The sequence below is a fragment of the Takifugu flavidus genome, chromosome 21 (assembly GCF_003711565.1).
Source record: "Takifugu flavidus isolate HTHZ2018 chromosome 21, ASM371156v2, whole genome shotgun sequence".
In the NCBI taxonomy this organism is placed as follows: domain Eukaryota; kingdom Metazoa; phylum Chordata; class Actinopteri; order Tetraodontiformes; family Tetraodontidae; genus Takifugu; species Takifugu flavidus.
The window spans coordinates 6648246-6666034 of record NC_079540.1 but is presented as its reverse complement, the minus strand read 5'-3'; the positions used below and the strand labels follow the sequence as shown (position 1 = coordinate 6666034).

General features: G+C 45.9%; 1 protein-coding gene across 3 annotated transcripts; it reads right to left on the bottom strand.

Annotated features, from left to right (window-relative positions):
- Positions 1-338: 338 nt before the first annotated feature.
- LOC130518329 (voltage-dependent calcium channel gamma-7 subunit-like) lies at positions 339-16387 on the bottom strand. 3 transcript variants are annotated; one of them, XR_008947993.1, is made up of 7 exons: positions 16176-16387; positions 9914-10109; positions 8691-8777; positions 8199-8339; positions 4344-4489; positions 1215-2267; positions 339-588 (listed from the first exon to the last, which is right to left on the bottom strand). XR_008947993.1 is itself a non-coding variant. In XM_057020834.1 (6 exons), exons 2-6 carry the CDS (start codon positions 10107-10109, stop codon positions 1767-1769), a joined length of 1071 nt encoding a protein of 356 aa, XP_056876814.1. In that variant the 5' UTR covers positions 16176-16387; the 3' UTR covers positions 339-1766. The 3 variants fall into 3 exon arrangements, 2 of the variants coding, with proteins under 2 accessions (XP_056876814.1, XP_056876815.1); XM_057020834.1 differs by having other exon boundaries at positions 339-2267; XM_057020835.1 differs by lacking the exon at positions 16176-16387 and adding an exon at positions 15911-15934 and having other exon boundaries at positions 339-2267.
- Between the last annotated feature and the right edge of the window lie 1402 nt (positions 16388-17789).

Below are 17789 nucleotides of genomic sequence, written 5' to 3'. Positions count from 1 at the left end.
TCATCTCTTAAAAAATGGATGAAGTTTGACCATACGTGTGCTCATCTTAAACAAAAACCAGGAAGATCATGAGCTCGAGTCAATATTCAATAATTTAATAAATTGAATTTACTATTTGAACGTGAGTGTGAACATCAGATCAGTCTGGTATGAAGACAGACCGACAGACAGATCCTATCCAAAAAGGTCTGACCACAGGGTAACAGCGTTTTTTTTAATATCTCCAGCACAGTCCGTTGGTCGCCATGGAAACAGACAGGCCTTTGTCAATTACAGAAATTTCTCCACATAAATTCACATTCACATTCTTTCCCCCCAAAAAGGCTCATTTACAAATGTGATGGTCAAGCAGGATTCAGTTTATTGTAACTTCAGTCCAGAGAGATTTTGCTCATCTTATGCTCAGTTGGTACAATGTGTGCTGATCCAACAGGATAACATTAAAGTTCTCCCTTCTCAGAGGCCCTGACCTCGATCTAAAGCTTCTCCAGAGAATCAGAGGCTTCCTCAGGTTCACAGTCAGCACCAGGGTGGATCCAGAGGACACATCGGTGTTTTCCTTCACCGTCTGTAAGTGGCTGATCATCACTGGCACCAAGGTCAGAGGGAGAAAAATCTGTTTACAACTACTGATATTGATACTATTGATATCTACAGTTTACTACAGCTGCTGTTTGGTGTATTTAAGGGTGACCCTGCTAGTATCACCCGTTTATGGAGCCTCCTGAACACCGTGAGTGTCACCTGTGTGCTTCATACCTGCCTCAGCACCTTATATGATGCATTGGTGCTTCTTTTTCTTCCCCTTTAACTGCGCCTGGTTGTTTGAACCAGGTCTTTGATTTTGAGAGTTTTTGATAATTGTCTCTTTATTTGTTGAATAAGTCCTCTCACCAAGAGTCTCTCAGCCAGAAACACCCCCAGGGTGTCCGGCACGTTGTGACAACTACTTCTTTTTGAATGAATGTAATCGGTAACTTTAAACACTTTTTAAAAAATGTGACATTTAACTGCAACACTTCAGCAGTGTTTGAATAACAGAAGCCTCTTTAACGTATAGACTATAGGAAACCAACAAGACACACAAACAGGAAACTTCAACAGCACACAGGGTGGAAAAAAGAACACGTCATAGGTAACAAGCTTGAAATTGATGCAACAGAGCATCTTAAGGTTAGCATATACAGACTAATAGAATAAATGACTTTATTTACCTACAGAGTCTCTCCCAGCAGAAAATACGCTGTCTTATTTCAGATCAAATAGTTGCAAAAACAGACACAGCAGGGGCGATTAATCCAACCTGAACCCCCTCGTGTCAGATGATGATCCCAGATATGCTGTAACTTTGTTGCTGTTGTGAATGGACGGCCGTTCAGAATGAATCAGTTTCCTGTTTCCTGTGCTACTTCACACGTCTGCTTGTGGCGATGATGAATGTACCCGTCAGAAACCCCATGAATGTCTTGTTGCTACGAGTCGCCACGTCCCCCCTCTCCTCCCAGGTCTCTCCCACTGTTCAGCGGTGTTCGTCTCCTTCTAGGACTCACCCTCAGCAGTGCGTCATCCCTTCATCACCCCCCAATCCTTTACTCTTCTGTCCTTTTTCTTCCCTGCATACCCCTTCATCCTGTCTGCAGCATCCTTCCTCCCACATTGGATGCTCTGTGTGCATGTATATGTGCATGTGCATGTGCATGTGCATGTGTGTGTGTGTGAGTTTGAATAGAGCCGCCCTCAGCCCCCTTCAGACGTGGATTCCCTTTCTAGCATGGTGAGGCGCTCATTCGCATGTGCGTGTGATAGTGTGGTGGAGGCTTGGCTGAGGGCGGCGCCACCATGGGCAGAGACTGGGAAGGGGGCCCACTCAGGTGGGGGTGAGGGTGGGCTGCTCTTGGTAAGGTGGAGGTGGCAGCCAGGTGGAAGGGATGGGGGTAAGAGGAGGAGGTGGAGGAGGAGGAGGCTGGATGAAGCTGGTAGCTGGCTGCTGACGAAGGCCCAGACGACGTGGGTGTCTCCTGGCAACTGCTTCCCCCTTTGGGTGGGGGCTGCTGTGGCGTCTGGGTGAGCTGGATGGAGATGTCAGAGGAAACTTCAGAGGCGCTCCGGCCCCTCTGCGGGGGAGGCCAGGAGTCTGGATGGAGGAACTGGCCACTGTAGTCGCTGCAGTTGGACATGCGGGGGCGGTAGAGGGCGGGGTGAGGCCTGTACAGCTCCTCCTCGGCGTAACGTTTCATGAAGAGGTAGACCGACATCACTCCTGCACCCTGAGGGAGACACGCCCGGAAGCATGAAGATAACGGCAACACTTGCACCCAAAACTGGAGCTGCGTGCTTCAAAAGCATGCAGACGTCACCCTGATGATCAAAGGTGGAATTTAACACAAGATTTTAATAGCAATCAGATGCTATTCAAATTATTAACATTTTAATAAAATCCAAGAATTTAAACAGCGGTGTGCTCAAACATGTTAACAGTGAAGCAGGATTTTAACAGTAAACCCAACATATTCCATCATGTTCTCACTCCCACCTAATGGAATAATTAACCTGACTGATGCTGCCGGAGGCTTCACACAAGCGCCATCAGGTTTCCATGTGAGGGCTCGTCAGATTAAAAAATGGTGTTAAAATTCTCTTTGCTAAACTCACAGATCCTGCTGGCGGTGCGGCGCAGCACTATGGTGAAATGAAACATAATGCGGTTAATCCTCACGATGAAGGTGAAAGGTCACAATTATGAATTTACTGCCTTCCCATGAGCTTTGGAGACAAATGAATGATGGATTCCCCGACGGCCACTCTGACGGATTTAATATTTATCTGAAGATTTAATGTTTTTACCCCTCTGTAAAAAATTCAAATAGGCTGTGAGCAAATAAGCTGGGTGTGACACACATCAGAGCACGGCCATAAAAACAGAAACAGAAATCTGCATGCGGAGAAAACAGACTCGTCTATTTCCAGCCATGCAAATTTAATCCCTGTCACCGAAGGGAATCAAAATGAGCTGCGCAATTTTCCCGGATGCAAAAACCCCCCAAACAACAACAGCAGAATCAACCACCCTCGTCTCCCTGAGCTGCACCATTAGCACAGCGGAACACAGGCATTTTACAAAGTGCTGACAAATAGGACGAGACGTTTTCATGCATCTGCTCAGCGCTCACAGCTCAGCACGACAAGCAGACCTTAGGATGCTGGTATAGATGGAGAAATGTGATGCAGAGGAGCAGAGGAAGGAGGAAATGAAAGAGGAGGGAGAGGAGACGAGAGAGGAGATGAGAGAGGAGCGAGAGGAGACAAGAGAGGAGATGAGAGAGGAGGGAGGGGAGAGGAGAGAGGAGATGAGAGAGGAGGGAGGGGAGACGAGAGAGAAGATCAGAGAGGAGGGAGAGGAGACGAGAGAGAGGAGATCAGAGAGGAGGGAGAGGAGACGAGGAGAGGAGATGAGAGAGGAGAGGAGGAGAGGAGACGAGAGAGGAGATGAGAGAGGAGCGAGAGGAGACGAGAGAGAGATGAGAGAGGAGGGAGAGGAGAGGAGAGAGAGGAGAGAGGAGAGAGAGAGGAGAGGAGACGAGAGAGGAGATGAGAGAAGAGGGAGGGGAGAGGAGAGAGAAGATGAGAGAGGAGGGAGGGGAGAGGAGAGGAGAGGAGATGAGAGAAGAGGGAGAGGAGGAGAGGAGAGAGGAGATGAGAGAAGAGGGAGAGGAGACGAGAGAGGAGATGAGAGAGAGGAGGGAGGGGAGACGAGAGAGGAGATCAGAGAGGAGGGAGAGGAGACGAGAGAGGAGATGAGAGAGGAGGGAGGGGAGAGGAGAGAGAGATGAGAGAGGAGGAGGGAGAGGAGACGAGAGAGGAGATGAGAGAGGAGACGAGAGAGTGGAGAGGAGAGAGAGGAGACATGTTGGGAGGGAGAGCAGGTAAGGGGGGGAGGATTAGAGAGGGGAATGGGAGGCAGAGAGGAGGTGTTGGAAATAATGAGGGAGAGGACATACAGAGAAAGAGAGGACGAGATGAAAGAAAGCAGAGAACAGAGACAGAGCTGCAGACCCTCCTCACACACACACACACACACAACACACACACACACAACACACACACACACACACACACTCACACACTCTCACACACACACACCACACACACACACACTCACACACTCTCACACACACACACACATATTCTGATGAATATGAAGCTGCAGAGCAGCTGCCCTCAACTATTCAAGCCATTAACATCTATGAATATTTATGCAAGAATGACAAGGTCCTGCACACCACACACACTTCTTAAAGCTCACGTGCATGTGTGTGTGTGCATGTATGTGTGAGTGTGAGCACCTCTTTCAGCAGGAAGGAGGACGCAGCGAAGGCGAAGGACCAGCCGTAGCGATAGTGGAAGAACTGCTCGGGCTCCCGGGGTCGGTTCATCACCTCATCATTAATACTGGAGATGTACAAGACCAGACCAACGACCAGACTGAGACCTGCACACACACACACACACAACACACACACACACACACACACACACACACACACACACACACACACACACACACACACACACACACACAGTGTCATTTCTTGGTTCACCTCTTGTCTCATCTGCAGATCATCTCCGCTCAAACATTTTTCTTCTCCATCAAAAACACAAAACATGTTGTAACATGAGAGAAAAGAAGGCGGTCAAATGTCTGAACTGCATCAATAAGTGACTGGAGAAGCGGCGTAAACTGGGAGCGATAATACGTCCCATTATTGTGAATGTGGAGGCTGGTTATCTCCTAACTGCAGCCAGTTGTTGGGGTTCTCTGGGCTTATTTGGAGCACGAGGAGGACACGTTATCATTAACCATCCGGGCTACAGACGTCTGCTGTGTGGACGGGATGACACGGCTCCCGCAGCATTAGTCTGCAGCTGCTGCTTTGTATTTATAGCTGTGTCATTTGTGAACATTAAAGCCTACGAGCATGTGAATCACACAAGATTTTGTCCTAGAATGGAATTTTAGTGTCCACACTGAGACGATATTAAGAAAGACAGCATATAAGGGGAATGTTTAATATTGCATCCTTGGATTCGTTTAGGAAAATGTTGAACATAACACTGTTTAAACTCCTCTATCATAATGCTAAAGTATATCTCAGATGTGCGAAACTCATTTCAAACAAAGGAATTCTGACTGTAGTTTATGGTGTCCGACAGGAGCAAACGGGCTGCAAAAGAGAAAACGCAGCACAAACGGCGAAAAGCTGCAAATGTAGAAAAGATGCAATAAGAAAAACACCACAAGAGAAGAATGTGACAATCACAGAACTAAGCAGGAGCAATAAATACAAACCTACAAAAAAATGGGAAAGATGCTGCAAATACTAAAACACACTGTAATAATATTTAGAGATAAATAAAAACTCTCGGATATCAAGGTTTCTAGCTACGTAACTACGCTTTAACCTGACTTTACTGTCGGTGTTTTCACATTTGCAGCATTTTCCTTTTCACAATTGTTCGTGAGTTTTGGCTCCAACTTAGTTTGTGTGATTTCAACATTTTCCCTTGTGTTCTTCTGCTTTGTTTGTTTATTTATCACTCTTGTGTTTGAAGTGTTTGGCCGATTGTAGCGTGTTGACTCCTGTCTGCCACCGTAATACTCTCAGACTCTATTTCAGAAAAACACTTAAAAAATATCAAAAAATGCATTTTACTCTTGATTTCATGAGTCAGTGTTTTTATGTAATTTGGAGGGAAAACAGATTACAGGAATACAACAAAGATGCAATTGCAACAATTGGCCACTAGAGAGAGCTGTTGCGACCAATAATTTCAACCGCTTGAAAGTGTGTGTGTGATGAAACCAACGCATCTACTCACACACACATTCACGCATTTCTGCAAAATAAATTGAAAACAAAAATTAAAGCTAAATTAAAACTATAATGTAATACCTGTAACAAAACAGAACAAAATATATTGTTCAGATTCAAATGTAAAAGCAACAGAATCATATTGTGTATTTAGAACTATTAATATTGCTGCATAAACTAACATTTACAGAGACTAGTAGAGGCCTTGCTTTACCCCAGAGCTTTGGGGTATAATAAACCTGTGGCAAAGTTTCTGTGTATTTTGGTTAAATTCAGATGACTCAAATATTAATAATAAACTAAGAAAACTGATCTCTCTCTCTCTCTCCCCCCCCCCCCCCCCTCTCTCTTCATATGTTCACAGCACATGTTTGCATTTGTATTAATTTTGTCTTGGATGACTTCTCTATGACACATCGGTTGTCACGTCCGCCCAACCGTCCAGTCAGCAGTCCACCATGCTAAGCTAGCATCTGTGAGGTAAAGCTCCCTCACACAAAAACAAAACACGATGGAGGTGATGTCATCCCATCCTGAGTCCAACCAGGTCTAAATAAAGCCCATCATCAGCGAAATGCCGGGCCTGTACTCAGCAGAACCGTCAGCTGTCCTGTGGTGAGGCGAGGAGGTGATGTCACCCTGTTTGCCCACACGATTCTCTGATATTTTGCTGACATTTAGTGATTTTGGTTTAAGTCTGGAATGATAACTTTAAAATGTGGATTCTGGATCGATCGACACACTAATATGATTCTGACCTTTACCCTTATGGACTCGGGTCCACTGAAACAGGTCAAATACACAGAAGTCAACAGACGCTCAGACCTCAGATGAGGTGAATGTTTCTTTCAAGGTTTTTCTCACAGCAGGTGTGTGTGTGTGTGTGTGTGTGTGTGTGTGTGTGAGAGAGAGAGAGAGAGACAGAGATAGAGAGAGAGAGAGAGATCCTGTTCTCCATCAGAACGGTCCTCGGGAACTGAAGAAGCTTTTAACTGTCCAAAACGGCTTTAGAATCAATAATTTTGTGAGTTTAGATATAAAACCTCATTTAAAGTTAATAAACTTGCAGAAACCTCTATGAGAAGACCTGATCAAAGAGCTCATTCATTACTTCCTGACAGTTTGTGTCCAGATCTTCAGACGTTTCAGATTAAAGCTCTGACTGTGAGAACACTGAGACTCCTCATTACACACTGACTGAACTGTCAGACGACAATAAACTCTGACGGTTTGACTGTCTGACCAGCTGCTTTAGTAGAAGCTGGCTCTCCAGCCCTCCCCTTCAGCTTCCTCAGCAATTATCAGGAATTAAATCTCCTTCTCTGTGGAGTCAGCAACAAGATCAAAGATACGACTGACAAGCTGCCATTTGGAAACAGGTAAGAAGAGTCCACCTTCCTCCAAACTGACTCTTCATCATTAAAGCCCCTCAGGAAGTTTGACTTTTAACGAGTTTGCTTCCCCCCTCTGCTGCAGTCTGCTGCTGCGTCTCTTTTGACGATAAAAAAAAAAACAGAGACCGAAGATCTTAATATTTATGCTGCAGTCTTGTCAGCAGACACTGATGCTGGAGACAACAGGACACCTAACAGACTACAGACACCTAACAGACTTAACAGACACCTAACGGCTGAGTTTGGTCCCATAGGGGCCCATAGATTACCTCAGTATTTGATGGTTTATGATGGATTTATTGAACAATTTCTCAAAAAAAAGACATTCTCGTTTCAGGCTGGACAAAAGATCTTCTCTCACTCTCACCAGTGGTCATGTTGTCATGGTGACAGGGTTGACAAAAAGCAGTTACACAGTGATGTGGTTGTGACTTAATCACGAAAATATCTCAGTTACTGAATACAGCTGCAGCACATTAACGAATATCCTAAAAAGACTTTCTCCAAAGTGCAGAAAGAAGCCGCAGACAAGGACGGTCACCCGGGAATGCCACAGAGTGAGACTTCAATTTTAAATCTCTGATTGAATTTAAAAGGACTTTTTATCTGCCGGCAGCAGATGAGTGCTGAATTTAAAGGGGTTGAGAAAAGCGTGATAAAAAGTTCCTTTTCCTGACTTATTCACTGGATGGAGCTCAGTTCTGACAGGAACATGTTGAGCACCAGCAAATGTATCTGTTCTCCACAGATTCTGCCACAGCTCAGCGTTGGGGTAAACCTCCCAGGATGCATTGCTACAAATTTAACTCTAAACTATTGGATCAAAACCGAGATGAGAAAATCCTGGAGCACAGACTGAACGCTCAATTCTGAGCACAGACCCACGATGAGCCCAGCTGATTCCACCTTCTGAGGCTCAAGCTGCCTGACACACCTGACAGGATGAAGAAGATACCGGAGACGAAGGCCAGGATGGTTCGCTGCGGCCGGATGTGTCCGATGTTACTGATGACGAAGGCAGTGAAGACGAAGAGCAATGAGACCATTGGGAAGGGCGTGGCGGTCCGGACCATCTCTGCAGGAGGGACAGAGAGACTCTGGTGAAATATTAGATGACTAATCACACACACACACACACACACACACACACACACACACACACACACACACACACACACACACACACACAGTGGTTTGGAGGTCACATTTATGCTCCTTTAATTTAAGCCCTGCTACAGAAGTTAGTCCTTAGGTTATTGCTGCTTAATTACGTTAATGATTATTACTGTGGTTTATTTTATTATCATTGTTTACTCTTGAATTTGTGTTGACGAAACACACATTTTGGTCCCCAGGAGACACAATGAAATGTGTTAAAGGATCTTCTTGCATGAAATTTCAGTGTGCACGTGAGACTGTTGCTTACTGAGAATGTTGGCCGTGTTTTCTGTGGTGATTTCTATTTCTGGCTCGGTGAAATACTCTGACGCCACACATCTGCCCTTCTCTGGTCCTGAGGGAGAGACGGAAAGATGAAAAGAGAGGAAGTGAAGGGAGGGAAGAAATATTAGTTACCTCAGGGTAAAGGGACAAATACATGTTTATTTAAACCATCTGAGAATAAATATCAAAGAGAAATAACAGGAAAGTGACAGACAGGGGTGGAAAGAATGGAGGAAATGAGCGAAAGGACAAGAGGGAGTAAAAAGAGAGATGGTGAAAATGGAGGTGAAAGGGAGAAAAAGTGAATCAGAGACAGACTGTGGTCAAAAGCATCAGGAGGAAATCAGGTCTGCGCTGAATACAGAGAAGATGATTAACCTCAAAGTGTAGGCACAGAGAGGACACACACACACACACACACACAACACACACACACACACCCACACACACACACCCACACCACACACACACACACACACACACACACACACAGCCGTTCCAAATGCCACCAGTGTTTTCCTCCTCTGACCTTTTGTACCAGGCGTCAGACAACAGGGAAACACAAACATGGCCGCCTCCCTAGAGCAACAGCACTCTGACCCAAGACATAGAGACTCAGAGACTCAGAGACTCAGAGACTCAGAGACTCAGAGACACAGAGACACAGAGACACAGAGACTCAGAGACACAGAGACACAGACACAGACTCAGAGACACAGAGACTCAGAGACACAGAGACACAGACTCAGAGACTCAGAGACTCAGAGACTCAGAGACACAGACACAGAGACTCAGAGACTCAGAGACTCAGAGACTCAGAGACTCAGAGACTCAGAGACTCAGAGACACAGACTCAGAGACTCAGAGACTCAGAGACTCAGAGACTCAGAGACTCAGACTCAGAGACACAGAGACACAGACACAGAGACACAAACACAGAGACTCAGAGACTCAGAGACACAGACTCAGAGACACAGAGACACAGACACAGAGACTCAGAGACTCAGAGACACAGAGAGACATGATGGATGGATGTCAGATGGATGTTGGATGGGTGGGTAAATGATGGTTGGATGAATGGAGGATGGATGCATGCATGTTTGGACAAATGGATGCGTGGTTGGATGGTTGGTTGGATGGATGTTTGATGGAGGGATGGATGCATAAATTGTTGGATGGATGAAGGGTTGGATGCCCCCCACTCACCTGCTATGAAGCAGACCCTCCACAGGCCAGAGTGCAGTGCCATCTTGACCTCAGTGGTCTGATTCTGCTGCAGGATAATTCCCTCCTCCATCAACAGCCAGTAGTCCGTTGACACGGCAACGCCGACCAACAACAGGCCGCAGGCCCCGAACACTGAGGACAGCAGCGTCAAAGCTCTGGTGCTGAAGGAACTCATCTGGGGACGAAGAGCAGAGAGGAACAGACGGGAATTAAAAAATAAAGGAGAGAAATCGATGAGAAACAACGTCGTGAGAGCTCAGAGGGACAGATTGATCACATGTATTGATCCTGTCGTGCTTTAAAATATGCACATGCAGATGAGAGCAGTGGGAAAATGAGAGTGAAGACAAACGTCTCTCGTCTGTCCATCGATTTCAGATTAAATATGTGTCGATGTTGGGCAGAAAAGGACAAAAACAGAACAGAGACTAAAAGACATCACGCAAAGATGATGAAATAAATCTAAAGTAGAACAATTCAAAGATCCCCACACTTTTTCTCTGGCTTTTTAAGTATTCAATAATATAATCAAAATGAATTCACATAAATATTATTCTAACTTTAATGTTGATACATTTTGTTTCATTCAAATTGGAAATTGGATTATTTAAGATGAAAGACAAAAGCAGGAAAAGGAGAAGATTGAAAACCAAAGATATGGAGAGCAGAGATCATATTTAACTGAATAAAACTGATGGAAAAACATTTTAAAATGTAAAAGTGGACGAACAAAATTTAGATGCAGTTTGGCTGAATTGCCACACGATGGCAGTGTCGCCGCTTCAGCTTTACAGCGTTACGACACACACACACACACACACGCACGCACACACACACACACACCACACACACACACACACACACACACACAGTGGTTTGGAGGTCACATTTATCAGGCTGCTCGGCTCCAACCACAGAGCACAAAACAGCTGAATGACAAAAGTGTTTCTGTCATTTTAGAACTTTATAACCACAGTTATGGTTGCTTACTAATATCTACTCGGTTTAATATGCAATGATAACATTACATTTTTGTAGAAATAGCACATCATTCTTCTCTGGACAGACTTAATTTCACCATCTTTGTTCAGAAAGAAGCCAAAGCGATGATCTGATCTGTTTGACTCTTGTAGAAAGTGACATTCAGGCCAGCAGGATGAGGGAGGCTCGGCCACTTGTTAAAGTCTTGTTTGCGAGGCGGAGGAGCGAGGGCGATAAGGGACGAACCGAGGACAAAATGAACTCCGCAGACCAGATCAGGAGGGAAGAGATAAGGAGCCTAAAGGAAAAGTGTCTGTCAGACGGGAAAGAGCGGTGACCTCATCGCTCAAGTCAAACGCCGCAGAGCTCGTCCAGCAGTGTCACAGAGGATTCAGTCAAAAAGAAACGTCAAACATTCTGACGTGGTCAAAGACTCCTGGGTCAGGTGAACCTGGGGAGATGATGCATCAGCCAGGTGTGTTCAGGTGGGAGGTGGGGAATCATAGCGCCCAGCAGGAGGAGGAGAGGTGGGTGGGTGGGGGTGGGGTCCTTCAAAAATCATCAAAAGTTTGATTACTTCCCAAAGATGTTAGGAACTTGGGGAGCCACTGGAGCACCGGAACAGCTTCTGCTCCTGGGAATGTTTGTCTCCCTGTCTGACGTCAGCGTCAGGATGATAGACGGGCTGTCGGACGCTGCTGAGTCAAAACACGTCATCTCAACCTGAACTCAAACATCAGGAACGACAGGAAGGACATTAAAAAGTCAGGTCACCGAAATGACTGGGGAACATTCACGCTTTGAGTAAAAACATCTGCTGGTTGTTGTCGGCAACCAGCTTTGGTAGCTGCTGGAGATTAAACTACACAGATCAATTTAGATATTTTCAAAGAGAGTTTAAATGTGCTCACCAATTAGCAAAAGAATCATAGATGTCAGTTGCCTGGAACGTTTTAGAAAACACACACAAAGAAATTTAGCAGTTGGTGCATCCTGGGAATTGTGGTTCTATTCTCAAGGCTTAAACTTAAAGAGAACTCATCCCAGCCAATTTGTTGTCAGCAATCTCAGCAAATCCAACCGTGTGTGTATGTGTGTGTGGTGTGTGTGTGTGTGTGTGTGTGTGTGTGTGTGAAACAATGTAATGAATAGAGATTAAATGAGTTTTGTGCATGGAGAAGATGAGGAGAAAGACTATGAGGAAGAATAGTTAAAAAGAACAGGGGGTACAAAAAGAACTTAATGTAATTGCATCTTTCCTTTATTTTTATACAACTTTTATACAACTTCTTTATTTGCGTTTTTTTCATGGCGCATTTTCCATGGTGGTAACTTGCTGTAATTGCTGCGCGCCCCTCTAGTGGATTGATTCAGTACTGCACCCGTAGCTTGTTAAGTTTTTAACATGCAGATTTAACTTTAGATAATTTTAACACTTTAGTACAGCTATTTACAGGATTTGTAGCTAAAATCTGGACTGAGCAAAAACACTGTTTTGCTCCTGTTGTGGGTGGTGTCCTGCTGCTGAGTTTGTTTGCTGATGCACACCCCAACTTTATTTCTTACTTCCACATGTTTTTATGGTGATAATATATTTTCCAGGACACTCCATGGTCACACTGGTCCCAGCTCCTCACAATAATGTGCGTCAGCAGTGTTTGATTAGATTTCAGCTACTAAAATCCCCACTTGCTGTTTTTTTAATAAATATTCATGGTTTCTGCATGACGAGGACGACTCTACTTTGAATCCTTGATTTTTAACGCTGCCCTCAGGCCATAAACGAAGGCCTGACCCCAAAATTTCACCAGCTGCAGCTTCGAGATGGCGCCTTGGCTGCGTTTTTCTTCCATCTCATTACAGCGGTGCAGCAGAAGAGCAGAGCACGTTGGGCAACGCTTTGGCGTCTGTGCTCCCACACTGACCACTGGTTTTATCACATTTAAGGTTTCCCTTTTTAAAAACAAGGTGTTTTATTTTGAGTCACTGTAGGACTTTAACAGGATGTTCAGGTTGGGTATTTCAGTGACTCTTCGTGCACCATGTGTATGTCCAGCAGCAAACAGCTGTTATTTAAACCCTGGAGGAGAGTCACCTTCAGGGGGGAGAAGGAGGTCAAAGGTCACTAAAAACCATATAATGTAATTTAGATTTGGCCCTTGCTTCTTTATTACAATGAATGAAGCTGAAAACAACAGTCCTCAGCTTATCAATGCTGTTGAAATCTCCTAAAGGTTTTTTTGGATCCTCAACAAAGGAGGAATTAATAAATGTGTGTGTGTTGCTAATTATTGCATTAAAACAGAGCTGACAGTGTAGGAGCGATAATTACACTCAATCAAGTCTGTATATTCAAACGCAAAAATAGGCAGTTAATTTGAGTAGCGGGCAGCAGGAAGAGAGATGTTTTATCTTCTTTTCATAATGAACAATTAAAAAGGTAAATAACGAAACTGTTAATGAGACAAAACTGGAGCCATAAAAAGAGCTCAATTAAGAATCCTGATGGATTCATACAAATGAAGAGAACCTCTGTAAGTGACCCTGGTCAGGAAACATCTGGACTCATCACCCCAGCATGACCTGCACCCCCGGCCTAAAAAATCACACATGGAAATACTGCTGAGGAACCGGTGGAGAACATGCAGGACGTGTCTGGACAATGATGACCTGTGGATCTCGGCTCTCTGTCCTGTGTCTCACCCTGCTGTACTAACATAGTTCTGATGCCTGATGATCTTTTCGTAACTCTTGTCTGGTGGAATCCTGGAGGAACCCGGAGAAGCCTCGGCTCTACCCTGACTAATGGGGCTTCATTATTAACATGTTGGAGTCCGAACGTGTCTGTAAAAACACGTATTAATGTCAGTAGGCAGGTCTCCGCTCTACTGCAGCCAGCTGATCAATAAGTAATGAGGCCTTAGTCACGGCTCCACGATCAATCTTCATATTTTAGCTCATTTTCTACTTTTACATGGAAAATTGTCGCCCCTGAAATTAAGAACTGGCAAAATAAAGAAAGAACTGCAGGTGATTTGGATGAAAAAGACACAGAAGTGCCACCATCAGCGAAGGGTCAGGAGCAAAGGAAAGCAACTGCTGAGCAACACCAAACTACACGTCCCACGGTGCCGGGCGGGGCTCCACAGATGGCGCCTTCTCAGGTCAGCTTTCCAGTGTTGGGGGGGGGATTGTTCTCTGACGAGAAGGCAATATGTCCCTCTGTCAGCAGTGAGGGACTTGAGCCAACTGGCAGGAAATGGATGAATATTTAAAGGTGGGAAGAACGGATAACGAGGAAGAGGAGATGACGAAGGGAAGGAGGCAGGGGTAAGTAAAGCAGAGGCAGAGCAGAGTTACATGCATAATAAAACACAAATCTGATAGCAAATGAAATAATCCAGGAAGCACAAGCACATTCGTGTTCCCAGAAGCAGACAGAAGATTCTCATTTCTCAAAGCGGAGCTTAATACCATGAAACAGACCCTCGTCCTGCCGTCTGTGGCGCCGCTGCCGGACTGATAAAGATAATTAGCTTATGTGGCGGCCATGAAAACACACACGCAGGCGAAAACGAAGGGAGGTCTGCAGCAGATAGCAGAGATAGAGAGATGGAAGCAGAGATGGAAGCAGAGAGAAAAGAAGGGGCTCACGGGGAAAGACCTTGGCTCAAAAATGTATGTAAACCAACCACGTGCACACACACACATTCACCTTCACACAGTGGACTCAATTGTGTAATTTGGGGTCATATTTGACTTTGGCCAAAGGAAGGGTTGACCTTAACACTCCATCACACAAAGGCTAAAAATAAAACCAGCAGCCGTCTGAAATTCCTGCCCACCAGATAAAAAGACTCCACTTTTCTGCTCGGCTGCCATTTTCCCTTTTTTGGCTTCTTCGACCTGAGAGGATGTGTCCAAAATCACCAGTGGAGACGTGACTTAGGTCCAGCACACGTCTGCTCGGTCCTGTCAGGCTGTGTGGAGGAGCTTGCCTCCTTCAACCAGACGTTTAGCAGCACAATATCTCAGATCTACTGGGCGGCCAATCAGAGCGCAGCATTCTGGGTAAAACATGCTGTGAAGGAATTTACAATCACAGGGGTTATTTATAGAGTTTTGACCGCAGACCTGCTCTTCTGAGAGGAAATGATGACCCAATGTTTTCACCAGTGTGTTCTAAAAGCTAAAATTGAAGAATTAGAAAATACTGAAAGAGTCCTCTGCTTTGTTTAGGTGTTCACATATTTTTTCCTCATCCTTCTCCCAAATATTCAGAGAAATTTGAGTGTGGGTCATCTCTGCTGGTCCGAGGCTCTCGCCTCTGATTGGTTGTCTGATTCAGTGTTAACACCAGCTGATGGTCAAGTGAGCGTTCTGGTAGATAGTGAAGCCTTCAGAGCTGATGGAGTGGAAACCTTAGCAACGATGGTCTGTGTCGTCTCTCCATCCGTAAAGAAGCTTCCCTTTTGCTGATTTTCATATATTTCACATATAAAATGATTCTGTGTCTGGAACTTCTTTGACCTTCGGCTTATCTTGCAAAGAAGCGAGCTGTAATGGAGACAGGAAACAAACCACCAAAAGTCTGTCTCCTGTCGTCTTTCCATCCTGCCTCCTTCCGCCTCTAACGCACGAGATTCACACGCATTCGTCTGAGCTACGGACTCAGGAAGAAGTGCTGCATTCTGCTGGAACACAATCAAAGGATGGGTTTCCCCAACAACGCGCCAGGAGTTGTTTCACACACGCACGCACACACGCCTCTCTCTGGGCTGACTGTGCGACGTTAGAGCCGTGCGCATCGCTCCGATTGCGCCGCACTGACCGCTGCGCAGCATTCCTGTGAGCTGCTGCACGTCCGCGCACATGCCCGCGCGGAGCGGAGCGGAGCAGAGCATCGGCTCTCCGGCTTACACAACGTGTGAAAATGACAGAAAGAGACTGAAATGAGCCGCGTTGACAGTCACGAGCGCGAGCGTCAGTTCTCACCCCCGACGCCAAAAACCCAGAAGTCCTGACGTGCGCGGCCGAACAGCGGAGCTCAACCTCAAACAAGTCCGAGGAGTCTGAGGAGTGTCTGTGGAACACACGAGGGCAAGTGGAAGGATGGAGGGGTGCGCTGGAAGGATGGAGGGGTGCGCTGGAAGGATGGAGGGGTGCGCTGGAAGGATGGAGGGGTGTGCTGGAAGGATGGAGGGATGCGCTGGAAGGATGGAGGGTCTGGAGAAGATAAGGCAGCAGAAGCTTTACTCACCCTGCAGGGCAGAGAGCTGCTCGGACGCTGCTGAGCTCTGTGTGCACTGGGAACACTGGCCACCAAATTTGCAGTTTTCCCCTAACCCCCAGCTCCCTCCCTCGCTCCCTCTCCACGCACACGCGCCGTGCTTGCTCCTCTGTTCTCCTCCTCTCTCTCCTCCTGCCTCCTCTGCCTCTCTTCTTCGCTCCGCTCTTCCAGCACTGCGGAGAATCGTTTGAATGGGTTTTACTGTAGTTTGGGCAAAGGGGAGGTGGGACTGGTGTGTGTGTGTGTTGTGTGTGTGTGTGTGTGTGTGGGGGGGGGGGGGGTTACAGGCTAGAGGGAGAAGAAGACGCGCACGCACAAACACACGCACGCACAACTAGAGCCGTGACAGGAGCGTGCTGGCCGGTATTGAGGACAGAAATGACAGCGTGACCGATTCAAACACGCAGCAACAATTAGACGCACCCAAGTCATTAATGAGCTCAGCGTGTGCACGCACCGCTGAGGTGTTTTGCGCCCCACTTTGTGCGTCTCCTGCAAAATTAGAGTTGTCTCATTTCACAGATTAGTCCCGATTGAAAGTGCCCGCATCGAAACCCTGAGAGGAACTATTTGTCGGGGTGAACATGAATTCAGTGCGAGAACAGCAGCACTTGGGTCATCTTTGATCTCTCACACGACCTGCAAGTCACAAGAAAAGTGGCTTTAAGTTATTACCACCTTAGAGGGAGAACAGGCTCCAGTACAACCCCAATGCTGACATCACAGAATGGACTGTGAATGGACTGGTCCTACTGGGACAGAGAGGACAAATGGACTGGTTATAGTGGGTCAGCCATGCAAATAAAACATGAGCTTAAATCTTCTCTCTTAACCAACAAACTCAGTGTTAATGAGAAAAACTGTACTAACATTTGAAGTTTGTGTGTGTGTTTGTGTGTGTGTGTGTGTGTGTGTGTGTGTGTGTGTGTGTGTGTGTGTGTGTGCACGTGTGTGTAGGGGGGTGGGGGTAAGATGTCACATGTTTTCTTATGCAAGACAAAAATATTATGTGCATGTGTCTCCCTGCACTTGCATGAGATTTTGTGTGTGTGTGTGTGTGTGTGTGTGTGTGTGTGTGTGTGTGTGTGTGTGTGTGAGTGAGATGCCTCCACACACTTTTCATGGCTGAATGGCCTCATGAGCCCCTGGCGAGCCACAGACGGGTACAGTAGGCTGTGTTGCCCTGTGATTCACACAGTGTGTATGTCTCTCTCTCTCTCTCTCTCTCTCTCTCTCTGTGAGACAAGAGAATTCATCCCACCTGCCAACTTCACACACACGGTTCCAGTTTTTAGACCAGACAAACTTAAATCTGGTTAATTTGTTGTTGTGTTTTATTGGAGATAAGAGAACAGATGAATTTATTACAGGTTTTTAATGCACAGATACCAACAGCCAATAAGAGCCAATTCAGAACAATCACCACAAAATACTCAGCAAACAGGCTGTTTGGGGTTTTTCTGTATTCTCTATGCTTTAAATTTGAGCAGTTCTGGAGATGAAACCACTCAAATACTTGTTTTAAATGGCAGCAGCAGCAGCAGCAGAGACCAAAGCCGAGGATTTTTGGATTTTCTGCTTTCT

Bases quoted from the DNA above. Each gene is read 5' to 3' on its own strand.
- LOC130518329 (XM_057020834.1), bottom strand. From the start codon at position 10,109: ATGAGTTCCTTCAGCACCAGAGCTTTGACGCTGCTGTCCTCAGTGTTC. The intron at 4,490-8,198 runs GTGTGTCAGGCA...GTGTGTGTGCAG, and splicing joins TATCTTCTTCATCCTGTCAG to GTCTCAGTCTGGTCGTTGGT. The intron at 2,268-4,343 runs GTGCTCACACTC...TGTCTCCCTCAG, and splicing joins CCTCCTTCCTGCTGAAAGAG to GGTGCAGGAGTGATGTCGGT.